This window comes from Oncorhynchus mykiss, chromosome 18, assembly GCF_057628025.1.
Source record: "Oncorhynchus mykiss isolate SJ-2025 chromosome 18, ASM5762802v1, whole genome shotgun sequence".
Taxonomy (NCBI): Eukaryota; Metazoa; Chordata; class Actinopteri; order Salmoniformes; family Salmonidae; genus Oncorhynchus; species Oncorhynchus mykiss.
Window position 1 is genome coordinate 19,113,815 of NC_143039.1, and position 17,076 is coordinate 19,130,890.

The window sequence follows — 17,076 nt, forward strand, 5'->3', positions numbered from 1 at the left end:
ACCAGCTGTTGATAAGAGACACCACCTCCCCTGAGCTTCCCCGATGCCACTGCTCTGTTCTGCCACTGTATAGAAAAACAACCTTGATTTATATTTACCATGTCCTTGTTCAGCCACGACTCAGAGAAACACAGGATATTACAGTTCTTCAGATCACGTTGACAGGATAGTCTCGAACAGCGCTCATCCAGTTTATTCTCCAGTGATTGCATGTTCACCAATAGCCCGTGGGTAGAGGTGGTTTATCCACTCTCCGATATAGTCTCGTCATGTATCCTGCACGCCGGCCTCTATAACGCCATCTCTGACTCCTCCTTTGTGTCGGGCTTTGGGCCTGGCCCGGGATGATCAATACAAGTTTCACCTTGTCCAAATCAAGGTTAGCGATAGCAGTTCTGATGTCCAGCTCTTTTACAGTCATAGGAAACGATGGTGGAAATATTATATACAAAAAAATACATTCTATGGTCAGCAGCCAATAAAACGGCTGCTACTACTGCCAGTCCCATTCTAAATATGAAGGAGATTGGACAAATATTAAATCAGTTTCAAGAGCGAAGATATGAACCAGTCGCTGGACACTTTTGGTAGTTTCATAAAGCACGCTGGGTGCTACAATGATTTCAAACGGTGTCAGATCACTCACCTCAGATAAACACAAATGATTTCAAAGGGTGTCAGATCACTCACCTCAGATAAACACAAATGAGCAGCACACACAGTCATGTCAATTAATACATTTCCTCCATTGAAAATAGGCTGTTTGCGAGCTAGGTGAAATATATTACACATTCAGCCCCCTACATTATAATGTCCCATTCCCAGTAATGTCTATCTGCTCCAGTATTCCTCCCAGTCCCAGCCAGCCAGGCAAGCAGGCAGGAGAGGAGATGGAGTGACCCCAGACAGAGACAGAAGACAGGCACTTGTCTTGTCAGCCACGTGATTCCCTCTGATGGAAGTGCTACACATTACATCACACATCTGCTATCAACTCTGCATCTGTTCCACTCCCATTCACAATGGTGGGTGACGTTTTGTGTATGTGTGTGTGTGTGTGTGTGTGTGTGTGTGCATGAGTGAGGATGCATCAGTGTGTTTGATACCCCAAGACGGTGTATTTGAGCCTATAAACCTGTGTATCCACAAGTAAACGTGTGTTTATGAGCAAGCCATTCATTGTGACAGAGTAGTATGTCATGTTTACTATTAGCAGTGCTGAAAACACACATCTGACTGACAGACAGACAGAAAGAGAGGAGGAATGGAGGGATGAGAGAAAAGAATGGAGAACCCCCTTCCACAAGCAGAGTGATGTCAGGGGGCTCGTGGGAAGACATGGCTGCGTTTCCCATACCTGTTCCTACGGCAGCATACGGTGCCTTATCATATTCAAATACGTTATTTCATTCATTTAATGTACCATTTATTTATCTGGTTTAAGATCATTGGAATAAAATCTCTTTAAAAGAGTTACCTGGTCCAAGACAGCTAAAGGGTCAGATATTAAGTCATCGTTGACAAACATTAGTTATCTAAAATCACCAGGTTCATCATAGTTTTGTACTTCCTAGGTTTGTTGCTCCATTCTTTTCCAGACACATTCATTCAATAGCCGAGCTTAGCACCTAGGACCCAGCTAGTGTATAGACTAGGTGTCTGTTAGCTAGGGGGAGCGTTTTAGCGGGCGGACCAGGGCTGGAAAACGGACAGGGGAGGGGAGATGGCGTTACCTTCCCCAGTACCAGAGAGGCCGTCGGCTTTGAAGTTGCTGGTGCTCTTCTTCCGGCGGTGCTTCTTGCGGTTGGCGTGCGGCGAGGGGGGCGGGTCCATCTTAGGGCTGGTGGTGTTGGAGATGGAGGGGCTGGAGCACACAGACTCTCCCAGACCCGTGTCTACAGGGAAAGAGACAGACCGTTAGATAATACCGCTCCTCAACAACAACAAGACGAAAGCAATGAAGGACCAGAAATACTTTTGAAAATATGTTGAGAACGCAAGAGTAAACAGCAGCTAGGGCTGTGAAGGTAAGGTAATGTAATAACTGACGGTTATGGATTTTTTAAATTTAATTTTATTTTTTTACCTTTATTTAACCAGGCAAGTCAGTTAAGAACAAATTCTTATTTTCAATGACGGCCTAGGAACAGTGGGTTAACTGCCTGTTCAAGGGCAGAACGACAGCCTTGTCTCAGGGGGTTTGAACTTGCAACCTTTCGGTTACTAGTCCAACGCTCTAACCACTAGGCTACCCTGCCGCCCCGATGAAGACTGTAATGAAAATAAAATAACCCTCAAAAGCATTTAAAACATGCCTACATTCATTTTAGGATAAAAATATATATTTAACTTTATTTTCATGTAGATAAACTTTACTAATGATTATAAGCAGTTGTTTTGCTAACTTGGTCTATTAAACTTTCTACATCTCTTCCTCTTTCCAACTGTCCTTTGATGCTGGAGCAGCTCATCTGCTAGATGCGGGGGTGTTCAGCTCTATAGACTATGGCACTTTGATGCTGGAGCGGCTCATCTGCTAGATGCGGGGGTGTTCAGCTCTATAGACTATGGCACTTTGATGCTGGAGCAGCTCATCTGCTAGATGCGGGGGTGTTCAGCTCTAGACTATGGCACTTTGATGCTGGAGCAGCTCATCTGCTAGATGCGGGGGTGTTCAGCTCTATAGACTATGGCACTTTGATGCTGGAGCAGCTCATCTGCTAGATGCGGGGGTGTTCAGCTCTATAGACTATGGCACTGATGCTGGAGCAGCTCATCTGCTAGATGCGGGGGTGTTCAGCTCTATAGACTATGGCACTGATGCTGGAGCAGCTCATCTGCTAGATGCGGGGGTGTTCAGCTCTATAGACTATGGCACTTTGATGCTGGAGCAGCTCATCTGCTAGATGCGGGGGTGTTCAGCTCTATAGACTATGGCACTGATGCTGGAGCAGCTCATCTGCTAGATGCGGGGGTGTTCAGCTCTATAGACTATGGCACTTTGATGCTGGAGCAGCTCATCTGCTAGATGCGGGGGTGTTCAGCTCTATAGACTATGGCACTATGATGTGTTGACTTTCTTTTATTCAATGCACATTTCCATTGCTTGCTAGTAAATAAATAAATAGGTATTTTACATTTTGGGGGAAGTGTCTGACTATTCATTCATTATTCAACAGCAGTGGACAATGTTGTTCTGGCTCTGAGGCCTATAACGCGCTAATGTTGTCAAACGGACAACTGGCCAATCCTCTCCAACCTGGCATGGTACAGTATCATTTGATACAGAATCTTTTCTTAATTTCTAGACTAATCAACGCTGATCAGGGCCGGTCCTGGTCCATAACCCGCCCTAGGCGAGACCAAAACAAAATGCCCTCCTATCCCTGCTAAGTAGAATAGTAGCCTGGGCTACACAGAGACGGCCCGCAATGCTCTTTTATGAATGCACGTGTAGCCTACTGTTTGTAAAACAGGCAATTGACCATTTATCCCTCTCATTTAGTTACATTAATTTCTGTTAATGGATGTATTAATTATAGTAATTTACCGTTCTCATTCTCGGAGTGGAAACGTTGTTAGCAGAGCCCACAACCTGCTACACTTGTGAGAAACAAGTTGTGGTTTATTTCATACCATCATTTACAAGCTCCATGTGAGCAATGAGCATGTGTCTGGTTTCTCTGTCCTGTTAATGTAGACAGACTGCACACCCCTGAGCGTTCATAGAAAAACCTGGCCTGCTTCTCACAAACGTTCAATGAAGGAAAGGGCCCATTCGGGGATGTCTGATTTCTGATAGTCTTAACTCACCAACACTAATAAAGCTGAGCTTCTTGGCCTCCCGAGTGGCACAGCTGTCTAAGGCACTGCATCGCAGTGATAGAGGCATCACTACAGAGCCGGGTTCGAGCCCAGACTGTGTCGCAGCAGGCTGTGACCGGGAGACCCATGAGGCAGCACACAATTGGCCAAGCGTCGTCCGGGTTAGGGGAGGGTTTGGTCGACTGGGATGTCCTTGTCCCATCGCGCTCTAGAGACTCCTTGTGGCGGGCCGGGCGCATGCACGCTGACTTCGGTCGCCGGCTGTACGGTGTTTCCTCCGACACATTGGTGCGGCTGACTTCCGGGTTAAGCGATCAGTGTGTCAAGATGCAGTGCGGCTTGGCAGGGTTGTGTTTCGGAGGACGCATGGTTCTCAACCTTCGGCACTCCCGAGTCCGTAGAGGAGTTGCAACAATGGGACAAGACTGTAACTACCAATTGGATATCAGGAAATTGGAGAGAAAAAGGAGTGAGCTTCCTCACCTCACACTGCAAGTCAACGAAGTCCGCAGTTGTTTATTTTTACATCCAATTATTAGAATAGTTCCTCACAGTATTTGAAAAATCTTTCCTTGATAATCAGCATTAGTGAAAATTAGACTATGGACATGTTGTATGTATTTGTTTCTATAGTAATGATTGTCAATTTCATACTATAATCACAGATGTCCCTTCATACTTTCCTTGTCAATTCATTATCTTCTAGTCTACTTTTAGAAAGCCTAAGGTAGGCCAAGGTTTTTTAAATATGTTTTAAGGAAAGGAGAAATATTTTCTTGGTCTGACATACGCTGGTGCCTTTGACTGACCGGTGTGAGTTCACTGATTCTCTCTACAGGCCTATGTGTACCTTTCCTAAAGTAGCCGGTCTGGTCTCCATCTCTTTAATAAGAATCAAACGCTCCTGTCATGATTTCATCTTGTAAAAGGCTTATTTTCAGTAGCTTATATTCCACTACCATCCAATGACCGCTGCAGCAGGGTTTGTGACGTTATGCAAATACTTCGGGAAAAGTGGGAGAAAACTCCTCGGACTTCTTTTGAATGGTTTCGTGCGACAAAATTGAAAGTGTATAAAACAAGGTATATATGCAGAAAGCCGCTGACAGGGTAGGCATCTTTGTTTAGACTCCTTTAATATCGTGCAAATACGAAAATGAGACAGATTTACTACAACCTGCCATTTCTGAATTTTATTCATATTTATAATGATCAAATCAAGGTTTATTTGTCACGTGCGCCGAATACAACCATTATAGCGCTATAAAATACTCCCTTCAATACAAAAGCAATTAAAGTACTTATTCCATGTTCCTTCGTTACCTCTGTGCTGTCGACACATCAGTTCTTTTGTACCACATGAACGTGTTTCCTGAATAAAAAGCAGAGAAATTCCACGAAGCCCAGGTCAGGAAATGAACCCGGCTTCCTAAAATGTACTAAAAGAAAGCTTACAGTGAAAGACCTTACAGTGAAATGCTGACGTACAGGCTCTAACCAATAGTGCCAAAAAAAGGTATGTGTGTGTGTGTGTGTGTAGGTAAGTAAAGAAATAAAACAACAGTAAAAAGACATTTAAAAATAAGAGTATAAGAGTAAGGATATATACAGACACCGGTTAGTCAGGCTTATTGAGGTAGGATGTACATGAATGTATAGTTAAAGTGACTATGCAGATAAGATAAACAGAGAGTAGCAGCAGTGTAAAAGAGGGGTTGGGGGCACACAGTGTAAATAGTCTGGGTAACCATTTGGTTACCTGTTCAGGAGTCTTAAGGCTTGGGGGTGGATGTGTCCAGCTAGGGAAGCAGTAATAAAGGAGCTGAGTGTGGATGTGTCCAGCTAGGGAAGCAGTAATACAGGGTCTGAGTGTGGATGTGTCCAGCTAGGGAAGCAGTAATACAGGAGCTGAGTGTGGATGTGTCCAGCTAGGGAAGCAGTAATACAGCAGCTGAGTGTGGATGTGTCCAGCTAGGGAAGCAGTAATACAGGGTCTGAGTGTGGACGTGTCCAGCTAGGGAAGCAGTAATACAGGGTCTGAGTGTGGATGTGTCCAGCTAGGGAAGCAGTAATACAGGGTCTGAGTGTGGACGTGTCCAGCTAGGGAAGCAGTAATACAGGAGCTGAGTGTAGATGTGTCCAGCTAGGGAAGCAGTAATACAGGGTCTGAGTGTGGATGTGTCCAGCTAGGGAAGCAGTAATACAGGAGCTGAGTGTGGATGTGTCCAGCTAGGGAAGCAGTAATACAGGAGCTGAGTGTGAATGTGTCCAGCTAGGGAAGCAGTAATACAGGGTCTGAGTGTGGATGTGTCCAGCTAGCGAAGCAGTAATACAGGGTCTGAGTGTGGATGTGTCCAGCTAGGGAAGCAGTAATACAGGAGCTGAGTGTGGATGTGTCCAGCTAGGGAAGCAGTAATACAGGGTCTGAGTGTGGATGTGTCCAGCTAGGGAAGCAGTAATACAGGAGCTGAGTGTGGATGTGTCCAGCTAGGGAAGCAGTAATACAGGAGCTGAGTGTGGATGTGTCCAGCTAGGGAAGCAGTAATACAGGGTCTGAGTGTGGATGTGTCCAGCTAGGGAAGCAGTAATACAGGGTCTGAGTGTGGATGTGTCCAGCTAGGGAAGCAGTAATACAGGAGCTGAGTGTGGATGTGTCCAGCTAGGGAAGCAGTAATACAGGAGCTGAGTGTGGATGTGTCCAGCTATGGAAGCAGTAATACAGGGTCTGAGTGTGGATGTGTCCAGCTAGGGAAGCAGTAATACAGGGTCTGAGTGTGAATGTGTCCAGCTAGGGAAGCAGTAATACAGGGTCTGAGTGTGGACGTGTCCAGCTAGGGAAGCAGTAATACAGGGTCTGAGTGTGGATGTGTCCAGCTAGGGAAGCAGTAATACAGGGTCTGAGTGTGGACGTGTCCAGCTAGGGAAGCAGTAATACAGGAGCTGAGTGTGCATGTGTCCAGCTAGGGAAGCAGTAATACAGGAGCTGAGTGTGGATGTGTCCAGCTAGGGAAGCAGTAATACAGGAGCTGAGTGTGGATGTGTCCAGCTAGGGAAGCAGTAATACAGGAGCTGAGTGTGGATGTGTCCAGCTAGGGAAGCAGTAATACAGGGTCTGAGTGTGGATGTGTCCAGCTAGGGAAGCAGTAATACAGGGTCTGAGTGTGGATGTGTCCAGCTAGGGAAGCAGTAATACAGGAGCTGAGTGTGGATGTGTCCAGCTAGGGAAGCAGTAATACAGGGTCTGAGTGTGAATGTGTCCAGCTAGGGAAGCAGTAATACAGGGTCTGAGTGTGGATGTGTCCAGCTAGGGAAGCAGTAATACAGGAGCTGAGTGTGGATGTGTCCAGCTAGGGAAGCAGTAATACAGGGTCTGAGTGTGGATGTGTCCAGCTAGGGAAGCAGTAATACAGGAGCTGAGTGTGGATGTGTCCAGCTAGGGAAGCAGTAATACAGGAGCTGAGTGTGGATGTGTCCAGCTAGGGAAGCAGTAATACAGGGTCTGAGTGTGGATGTGTCCAGCTAGGGAAGCAGTAATACAGGAGCTGAGTGTGGATGTGTCCAGCTAGGGAAGCAGTAATACAGGAGCTGAGTGTGGATGTGTCCAGCTAGGGAAGCAGTAATACAGGGTCTGAGTGTGGATGTGTCCAGCTAGGGAAGCAGTAATACAGGGTCTGAGTGTGGACGTGTCCAGCTAGGGAAGCAGTAATACAGGGTCTGAGTGTGGATGTGTCCAGCTAGGGAAGCAGTAATACAGGGTCTGAGTGTGGATGTGTCCAGCTCTATGGAGCCATTCATAGCAGCCAGTGGATGAAGCTGCCATTCATTTGGCTGTTCTCCTCCGCCTCCCCTGGCTGGCCCAGGATATCAGGCAAGGAGGCCACGAGACGCTTCACTTTTCATGCGCTGAGCTGACAGCTGTGACTTGCGGCGGAATAAAATAACATTCAGTTCCCATCAATATCAGCGTGGGCGGCGGGACTGATGTGGACAGTGGGGTTGGGGGGGCTGCTGGCACGGAGCGAGCTCCTATCACACTGATGTAGCGCCTGCTGCCCAGAACAGAACAGACAGCCTCAAGGACAGACATAACTTATTGGACTATCGTTTAGTCTCAGCTCAAGTGGAAAACGTGACAACTTATCTCTGCTGACAAGATGCCATCCTGGAGCGCACAATTAACTGCCCGGGATTAACAGCCCTCACATCTGTAGCCCCTCCTCCCTCTCCTCACCCGCATCTCCCCCCGACCCAGCCTCCCCCTCCTCTCTCTACATCACTACCTTCACATATCACACTATCCCCTCCCTCCCTCGTAGCATCCCCCTCCTCTCTCTACATCACTACCTTCACATATCACACTATCCCCTCCCTCGCTCGCAGCATCCCCCTCCTCTCTCTACATCACTACCTTCACATATCACACTATCCCCTCCCTCGCTCGCAGCATCCCCCTCCTCTCTCTACATCACTACCTTCACATATCCCCCTCCTCTCTCTACATCACTACCTTCACATATCACACTATCCCCTCCCTCCCTCGCTGCCTCCCCATGTCTCTCTACATCACTACCTTCACATATCACACTATCCCCTCCCTCCCTCACAGCCTCCCCCTCCTCTCTCTACATCACTACCTTCACATATCACACTATCCCCTCCCTCCCTCGCAGCCTCCCCCTCCTCTCTCTACATCACTACCTTCACATATCACACTATCCCCTCCCTCCCTCGCAGCCTCCCCCTCCTCTCTCTACATCACTACCTTCACATATCACACTGTCCCCTCCCTCCCTCGCAGCCTCCCCCATGTCTCTCTACAATCATCCCTCCACTGGCGCCCTCAGTATCTGTTGTTAACTTCTTCGATATAGGGGGCGCTCTTTTAATTTTTGGATAAAAAAACGTTCCTGTCAGCTTTGGAAAGAAAACACTCTGACGTTTCCAAAACTGCAAAGATATTGTCTGTGAGTGCCACAGAACTAATGCTACAGGCGAAACCAAGATGAAATTTCATACAGGAAGTGCCCCAGATTTTGAATGCGCTGTGTTCCAATGTCTCCTTATATGGCTGTGAATGCGCCAGGAATGAGCCTACACTTTCTGACGTTTCCCCAAGGTGTCTGCAGCATTGTGACGTATTTGTAGGCATATCATTGGAAGATTGACCATAAGAGACTACATTTACCAGGTGCCCGCTTGGTGTCCTCCGTCAAAATTATTGCGTAATCTCCAGCTGCGTGCATTTTTCCATTTGGTTCAGAGGAGAAACCAAACTGCCACGAATGATTTATCATCGAATAGATATGTGAAAAACACCTTGAGGATTGATTCTAAACGTTTGCCATGTTTCTGTCGATATTATGGAGTTAATTTGGAAAAAAGTTTGGCGTTGTAATGACTGAATTTTCTGGGTTTTTTCTTAGCCAAACGTGATGAACAAAACGGAGCGATTTCTCCTACACAAATAATATTTTTGGAAAAACGGAACATTTGCTATCTAACTGAGAGTCTCCTCATTGAAAACATCCGAAGTTCTTCAAAGGTAAATTATTTTATTTGAATGCTTTTCTTGTTTTTGTGAAAATGTTGCCTGCTGAATGCTAGGCTTAATGCTATGCTAGCTATCAATACTCTTACACAAATGCTTGTGTAGCTATGGTTGAAATGCATTTTTAAAAAAATCTGAGATGACAGTGTTGTTAACAAAAGGCTAAGCTTGTGAGCCAATATATTTATTTCATTTCATTTGCGATTTTCATGAATAGTTAACGTTGCGTTATGCTAATGAGCTTGAGGCTATGATTACGCTCCCGGATACGGGATTGCTCGACGCTAGAGGTTAACAGTCTTCCTCGTTCTCGCCTCTCTCTCGCTCTTCTTCTTCAACCTCTGGTATAAAGAGAGGTTCATTGAGACACTGTTGTGCTCTTTGATAGGGCGATAACATGGTTGCTCACAATGTAAAGAGCTTTGTGATTTCTGCCTGTAAATTAAAAGCGCTCAACAAATGAAATGTGTTATTACCATTAACAGTAAATGCATAATAATATCCCAGCCTTGTGTGTGAAGCGGTCTTCAATAGTTACCACAGCCACAAAGTCATAATTCTGGCTTAACCCCGCCCATGACTACAATTTCTCTTCTTCAAATCTGATTTGAACCCTAACCTTAAACACACTGCTAACCTTATACCTAAGCTTAAATTAAGACCAACAAGCTATTTTGATGGCTGTGGTAACTAGTGACAACAGCGTGAAGCAGACCAACTCTGAGTGAGGATAGTAAACAGGAAGTGGAGGTAAAGTGACTTCCTGTCTGTCGGCTACTTTACGGTAGAAGATCAGAGGATGGCCGTGCAGCTCCTGAGGCATGAAATTCCACAGCCTGGTCTGCCAAATCAAAGACACCTGCTGCTGCCCCCCCCCCACACACACACCCACAATGGGCTCTTTCACAGGGCCACTGCACCGCGCACACACACACACACACACACACACACAAACTACAAATAAGTTTCTTCCTGTTTCCAGTTCTGGAAAACACACAGGACCAGAGGCAAAAGGTTCAGATCACTGAAATGCTGAGATATCCTGACAGGGCTGTCATTTTAAAGCCCATCACCCAATCAAGCTAGGAAAGGCAGTAGAGACTATATTGTTAGCCACTGTAAGAGAGACATGGACAGGGAAAACCAGGGAACAGGGTTGCTCCTGCGTGTGCATTCCTGAGCTGAAGGAGGAAGATGCCTTGCCAGGGACACCCCCCCCCCCCCCCAGCCACGGAGGACTGAAAATAGGAACACTATGTTAGTCAGAGGGTTGAAGGTTGGAGCGACTGTGGGCCTCGACCAGCTCAGCCCAGCGAGCCATTAGCCCCACAGCAAGCTGCCTGAGTAGGGAGGAACGCTAGCTTGCTCCCCTTTCCCTCCCTTGTCCATCCCCCCCCCGGCTCCTACAGGCCTGGAGGTGTCTAGGGAACAACAGCCTCCTAATGAAACAGACACTCATTAGTATTACTGCTCCCATTGTTCCACCATTAAGGGGAAACGGCAGCTCAATGCAGAGAGGATAAAGGGGGCGTGTTCACAGAGTAGCAAACAGACCAGAGGCCATCGATGTCATAACCATCCTATATTTATTTAACTGGAGAAAGGACACATATCCACACACTAACAACCCTGCAGCTGTCCTCTCCCGTCCTCAGCTCCACTTACTGGCTACAGGGCTTCTAGTGTGTGGATGTCTTCATCTCTTCTCTCATTCTCCAATAGGACTCATTACTGTCTGTGGCGCACTAGGTCCCTCCACCAATAGGACTCATTACTGTCTGTGGAGCACTAGGTCCCTCCACTAATAGGACTCATTACTGTCCGTGGAGCACTAGGTCCCTCCACCAATAGGACTCATTACTGTCTGTGGAGCACTAGGTCCCTCCTCGAATAGGACTCATTACTGTCTGTGGAGCACTAGGTCCCTCCACCAATAGGACTCATTACTGTCTGTGGAGCACTAGGTTTCTCATCCAATAGGACTCATTACTGTCTGTGGCGCACTAGGTCCCTCCACCAATAGGACTCATTACTGTCTGTGGAGCACTAGGTTCCTCATCCAATAGGACTCATTACTGTCTGTGGAGCACTAGGTCTCTCCACCAATAGGACTCATTACTGTCTGTGGAGCACTAGGTCTCTCCACAAATATGACTCATTACTGTCTGTGGAGCACTAGGTCTCTCCACCAATAGGACTCATTACTGTCTGTGGAGCACTAGGTCCCTCATCCAATAGGACTCATTACTGTCTGTGGAGCACTAGGTCCCTCCTCAAATAGGACTCATTACTGTCTGTGGAGCACTAGGTCTCTCCTCCAATAGGACTCATTACTGTCTGTGGAGCACTAGGTCCCTCCACCAATAGGAGAAATGACAGGTCTAGATTGAAGGGACTTGTTTTCCTGTGAATCATCACGTCAGCAAATGAATATTATACATGAGTAGATAGGAGCAGAGAGAATATAATGTGATCTGATTAAAAACAGGCAGGTAACTTACACAAGGCCTGGTGTAAAAGGTGTGGGGTTTAGATAAAGGGTTCGTATGAAGACAGTCTCAAAGCAGCAGACTATTGTTCAGACACAACCGCCCCTCCACAGAGGAGAGTCCTTCAGAAGCCCACGGCCACAGTGGAGGGCAAATAGCCGACGGCCACTACAGAACAACTAATTACAAAGACGTGCTCCTTTTCTTCTCCCTGAGAGCTCTCATTGGGCTGGGCTCTGGGGGCAGAAGGTGATGACTCCTCAGGCCCTGGAGCCACTGGTCAACTAGTCATCCAGCTATCACAACTCATCCCAGTCACGACACAGTGGAGAGAGAGGAGGGGCACCTCGTTGAGGCTCGTTAAGGGGTTGGGTAAGGCTCGTTAAGGGGCTGGGTAAAGGTTATTTATATAAAGAGAGGCTGAGGGGCCGTGATGCTTTCAGACAAGCTCAGAACAGAGCTCTCAACGCCTCCAGGACCCCAACATCCACTAACACAGTTAAACACGGACACACAATACACACACACAGTTATACACAGACACACACACAGTTATACACAAACACACAATACACACACACAGTTATACACAAACACACAATACACACACAGTTAAACACAGACACACAATACACACACACAGTTATACACAATAGACACACAGTTATACACAGACACACAATACACACACACAGTTATACACAAACACACAATACACACACAGTTATACACAAACACACAATACACACACAGTTATACACAATAGACACACAGTTATACACAGACACACAAGACACACACACAGTTATACACAGACACACAATACACACACAGTTATACACAGACACACAATGTACACCCATTTTATTTTAGATCTGCATAAATGAATACTGTGATAGAATGGGAATTGTGAAAATACACAGATTTTAACGGGGTGTTAATTAGCTGGATTAAACAGAAGCTTTGTTAAACTGACAGATGTCAACCTCCATCATATCCCCAATCCACAGATGTCAATCACACTCATTCTAATTTAGCCGTTAAAAAGAAACGGTTTGTGTTCATTGATAAATGGCCTTACAGAAATGTCTGTACAAATAAAGTTGAGTGAAATTGAACTGACTTGCATAAGCTGCCCACAGTTGGCAAAAGGAGAGAACGAGGTGACAGAAGGGTACTAGTGTGGGCATCAGCTGTGTGTGTGTGTGTGTGTGTGTGTGTGTGTGTGTGCGCGTGCATTGAGGCCCCTGGGAGCCAATGTGATTAGAGTGTTTCACAACTTTAAACGTTATTTCAGGAGAGCAGCGCAGGGCCAACGGGCCCAACACACACGGGGGACCTGTCACTCAGACTCATCGTCACGGCGACACACCCTCGATCCGACAGCTGTCAGTCTCAGCGTGCGGCAGAGAGTGTGTGGCTGTGTGACACACACACACACACACACACCAGATCCCCCAGTGCATGTGAGGATAAATGTGTTCTTGCTAATGTGTGTCTCTGAGTGACCATTAGTTTGATAAACAGTTAAGACAGCATTAGGGGCCTGGCAGGCAGATCAATGGAAGACGAATGAAAGGCCCAGCGGAGGAGGAGAAGGGCCCCCCTGCGGAGCTCTGCTCTCAGGCTGCCTGTACTAAGGCAGGCTCCCCACCGCGGAGCTCTGCTCTGCTCTCTGCCTGTACTAAGGCAGGCTCCCCACCGCGGAGCTCCATGTCAGAGCCCATCTGGGACCCATGGACAGGAGGAAAGAAAAGACTGGGTCTGGGGGTGGCCTGATTCCTTTTCAGTCCAGTACCTGGTTCCTTAACGGTGTGTGTGTGTGTGTGTGTGTGTGTGTGTGTGTGTGTGTTTCCTCATACCTGTGCTGACTCCTGAGTTGGCGATGACGGTGGCCTCGCTCCATTGGTCGGCGGAGGAGACTGAGTAGGATCTCTGGTGCATGCCGTCCCCACGACTGTTAAAGGACACCAAGCTGATCCCACTGGCCATCTGAGAGGCTGACAAACTACTGGTGACAGAGCCTGAAGGAGAGCGAGGGAGAAACCGGGACGTCTATCAGTCAGTTGTCAAACGTATCTTTTGTTGAATGTTCCATCATTTACTGAAACCAACTCAAGGTTCCAAAGACGTTTACATTAGAAAGAAACGTGCTCAGGTTTCCTTAGTTTACAATGAGGACCGACTGGCAACACAACTAAGTGAAATGGAATGAAGAAATCCTGCTGCTACACCTTCGACTAAAGAGAACCCCCTAATAAATCAAGTTGAACCTCGACCCCAAAGCAAACAACACAATGGATTCAGCTATGTCTACTGCAATAGGCCACACCACAGGGGACATAGTAAGGGCCCTCCCTCACTGTGGCCCCTGGCTCAATACATGTATCTGGATGTGCTGGGGGCTCCACATAAAGCATTAGCATTATAATAGGCTAATGTGACCGTAAACGGAGCCGAACAGAGCAGAGCGCATTTACCGCAGTCAATTACCTCAGTCAGGGTGTGTGTGTGTGTGTGTTCAGTGTGAAGTTGAAGCGAAGGCTGGGTGTGATGAGAACAGCACCACCTTCGCCCAGAGCCTAAAGCGGCTGCTGTTGCTAGAATACACACTGATACAGTACACTCTGACCCACTGGAGACATGACCGTGGATTGTAAACATACTAAACACACACACGCAAACATACACACACTTGCATGTACAGGAATCACACACACACACACAGTGATCACAAAGGAACACTCGACCAGTAGCCCTCTGCTGAAATCAAACACACACACTCGCATGTACAGGAATCACACACACACACAGTGATCACAAAGGAACACTCGACCAGTAGCCCTCTGCTGAAATCAAACACACACACTCGCATGTACAGGAATCACACACACACACACACACACACACACACACACTGATCACAAAGGAACACTCGACCAGTAGCCCTCTGCTGAAATCAAACACACACACTCGCATGTACAGGAATCACACACACACACACACACACACACACACACACACACACTGATCACAAAGGAACACTCGACCAGTAGCCCTCTGCTGAAATCAAACACACACACTCGCATGTACAGGAATCACACACACACACACACACACACACACACTGATCACAAAGGAACACTCGACCAGCAGCCCTCTGCTGAAATCAAACACACACACTCGCATGTACAGGAATCACACACACACACACACACACACACACACACTGATCACAAAGGAACACTCGACCAGCAGCCCTCTGCTGAAATCAAACACACACACTCGCATGTACAGGAATCACACACACACACACACACACACACACACACACACTGATCACAAAGGAACACTCGACCAGTAGCCCTCTGCTGAAATCAAACACACACACTCGCATGTACAGGAATCACACACACACACACACACACACACACACACACACTGATCACAAAGGAACACTCGACCAGCAGCCCTCTGCTGAAATCAAACACACACACTCGCATGTACAGGAATCACACACACACACACACACACACACACACACTGATCACAAAGGAACACTCGACCAGCAGCCCTCTGCTGAAATCAAACACACACACTCGCATGTACAGGAATCACACACACACACACACACACACACACACACTGATCACAAAGGAACACTCGACCAGTAGCCCTCTGCTGAAATCAAACACACACACTCGCATGTACAGGAATCACACACACACACACACACACAGTGATCACAAAGGAACACTCGACCAGCAGCCCTCTGCTGAAATCAAACACACACACTCGCATGTACAGGAATCACACACACACACACACACACACACACACACTGATCACAAAGGAACACTCGACCAGCAGCCCTCTGCTGAAATCAAACACACACACTTGCATGTACAGGAATCACACACACACACACACACACACACAGTGATCACAAAGGAACACTCGACCAGCAGCCCTCTGCTGAAATCAAACACACACACTCGCATGTACAGGAATCACACACACACACACACACACACACAGTGATCACAAAGGAACACTCGACCAGCAGCCCTCTGCTGAAATCAAACACACACACTCGCATGTACAGGAATCACACACACACACACACACACACACACAGTGATCACAAAGGAACACTCGACCAGCAGCCCTCTGCTGAAATCAAACACACACACTCGCATGTACAGGAATCACACACACACACACACACAGTGATCACAAAGGAACACTCGACCAGCAGCCCTCTGCTGAAATCAAACACACACACTCGCATGTACAGGAATCACACACACACACACACACACACACACAGTGATCACAAAGGAACACTCGACCAGCAGCCCTCTGCTGAAATCAAACACACACACTCGCATGTACAGGAATCACACACACACACACACACAGTGATCACAAAGGAACACTCGACCAGCAGCCCTCTGCTGAAATCAAACACACACACTCGCATGTACAGGAATCACACACACACACACACACACACACAGTGATCACAAAGGAACACTCGACCAGCAGCCCTCTGCTGAAATCAAACACACACACTCGCATGTACAGGAATCACACACACACACACACACACACACAGTGATCACAAAGGAACACTCGACCAGCAGCCCTCTGCTGAAATCAAACACACACACTCGCATGTACAGGAATCACACACACACAGTGATCACAAAGGAACACTCGACCAGCAGCCCTCTGCTGAAACCAAACACACACACTCGCATGTACAGGAATCACACACACACACACACACACAGTGATCACAAAGGAACACTCGACCAGCAGCCCTCTGCTGAAACCAAACACACACACTCGCATGTACAGGAATCACACACACACACACACACACAGTGATCACAAAGGAACACTCGACCAGCAGCCCTCTGCTGAAATCAAACACACACACTCGCATGTACAGGAATCACACACACACACACACACAGTGATCACAAAGGAACACTCGACCAGCAGCCCTCTGCTGAAATCAAACACACACACTTGCATGTACAGGAATCACACACACACACACACACACACACACACTGATCACAAAGGAACACTCGACCAGCAGCCCTCTGCTGAAATCAAACACAGACACTCGCATGTACAGGAATCACACACACACACACACACACACACACACACACTGATCACAAAGGAACACTCGACCAGCAG

At 47.2% G+C, this 17,076-nt stretch overlaps 1 protein-coding gene across 12 annotated transcripts in view; it reads right to left on the minus strand.

Moving 5' to 3' along the window:
- LOC110528752 (arf-GAP with GTPase, ANK repeat and PH domain-containing protein 1) overlaps positions 1 to 17,076 on the minus strand; it is a 286,828-nt gene that overhangs the window by 86,442 nt on the left and 183,310 nt on the right. For 8 of the 12 annotated variants that reach the window (XM_090207611.1, XM_090207610.1, XM_090207608.1 and 5 more), the window contains 2 exons: positions 13,725 to 13,886; positions 1,734 to 1,895 (listed from right to left, as the gene is read on the minus strand). In XM_090207611.1, the coding sequence (XP_090063737.1) occupies positions 1,734 to 1,895; positions 13,725 to 13,886 (324 nt within the window). The remainder of the gene's footprint in view (positions 1 to 1,733; positions 1,896 to 13,724; positions 13,887 to 17,076) is intronic. The other 4 variants (XM_090207612.1, XM_090207609.1, XM_090207605.1 and 1 more) reach the window with 1 other exon arrangement.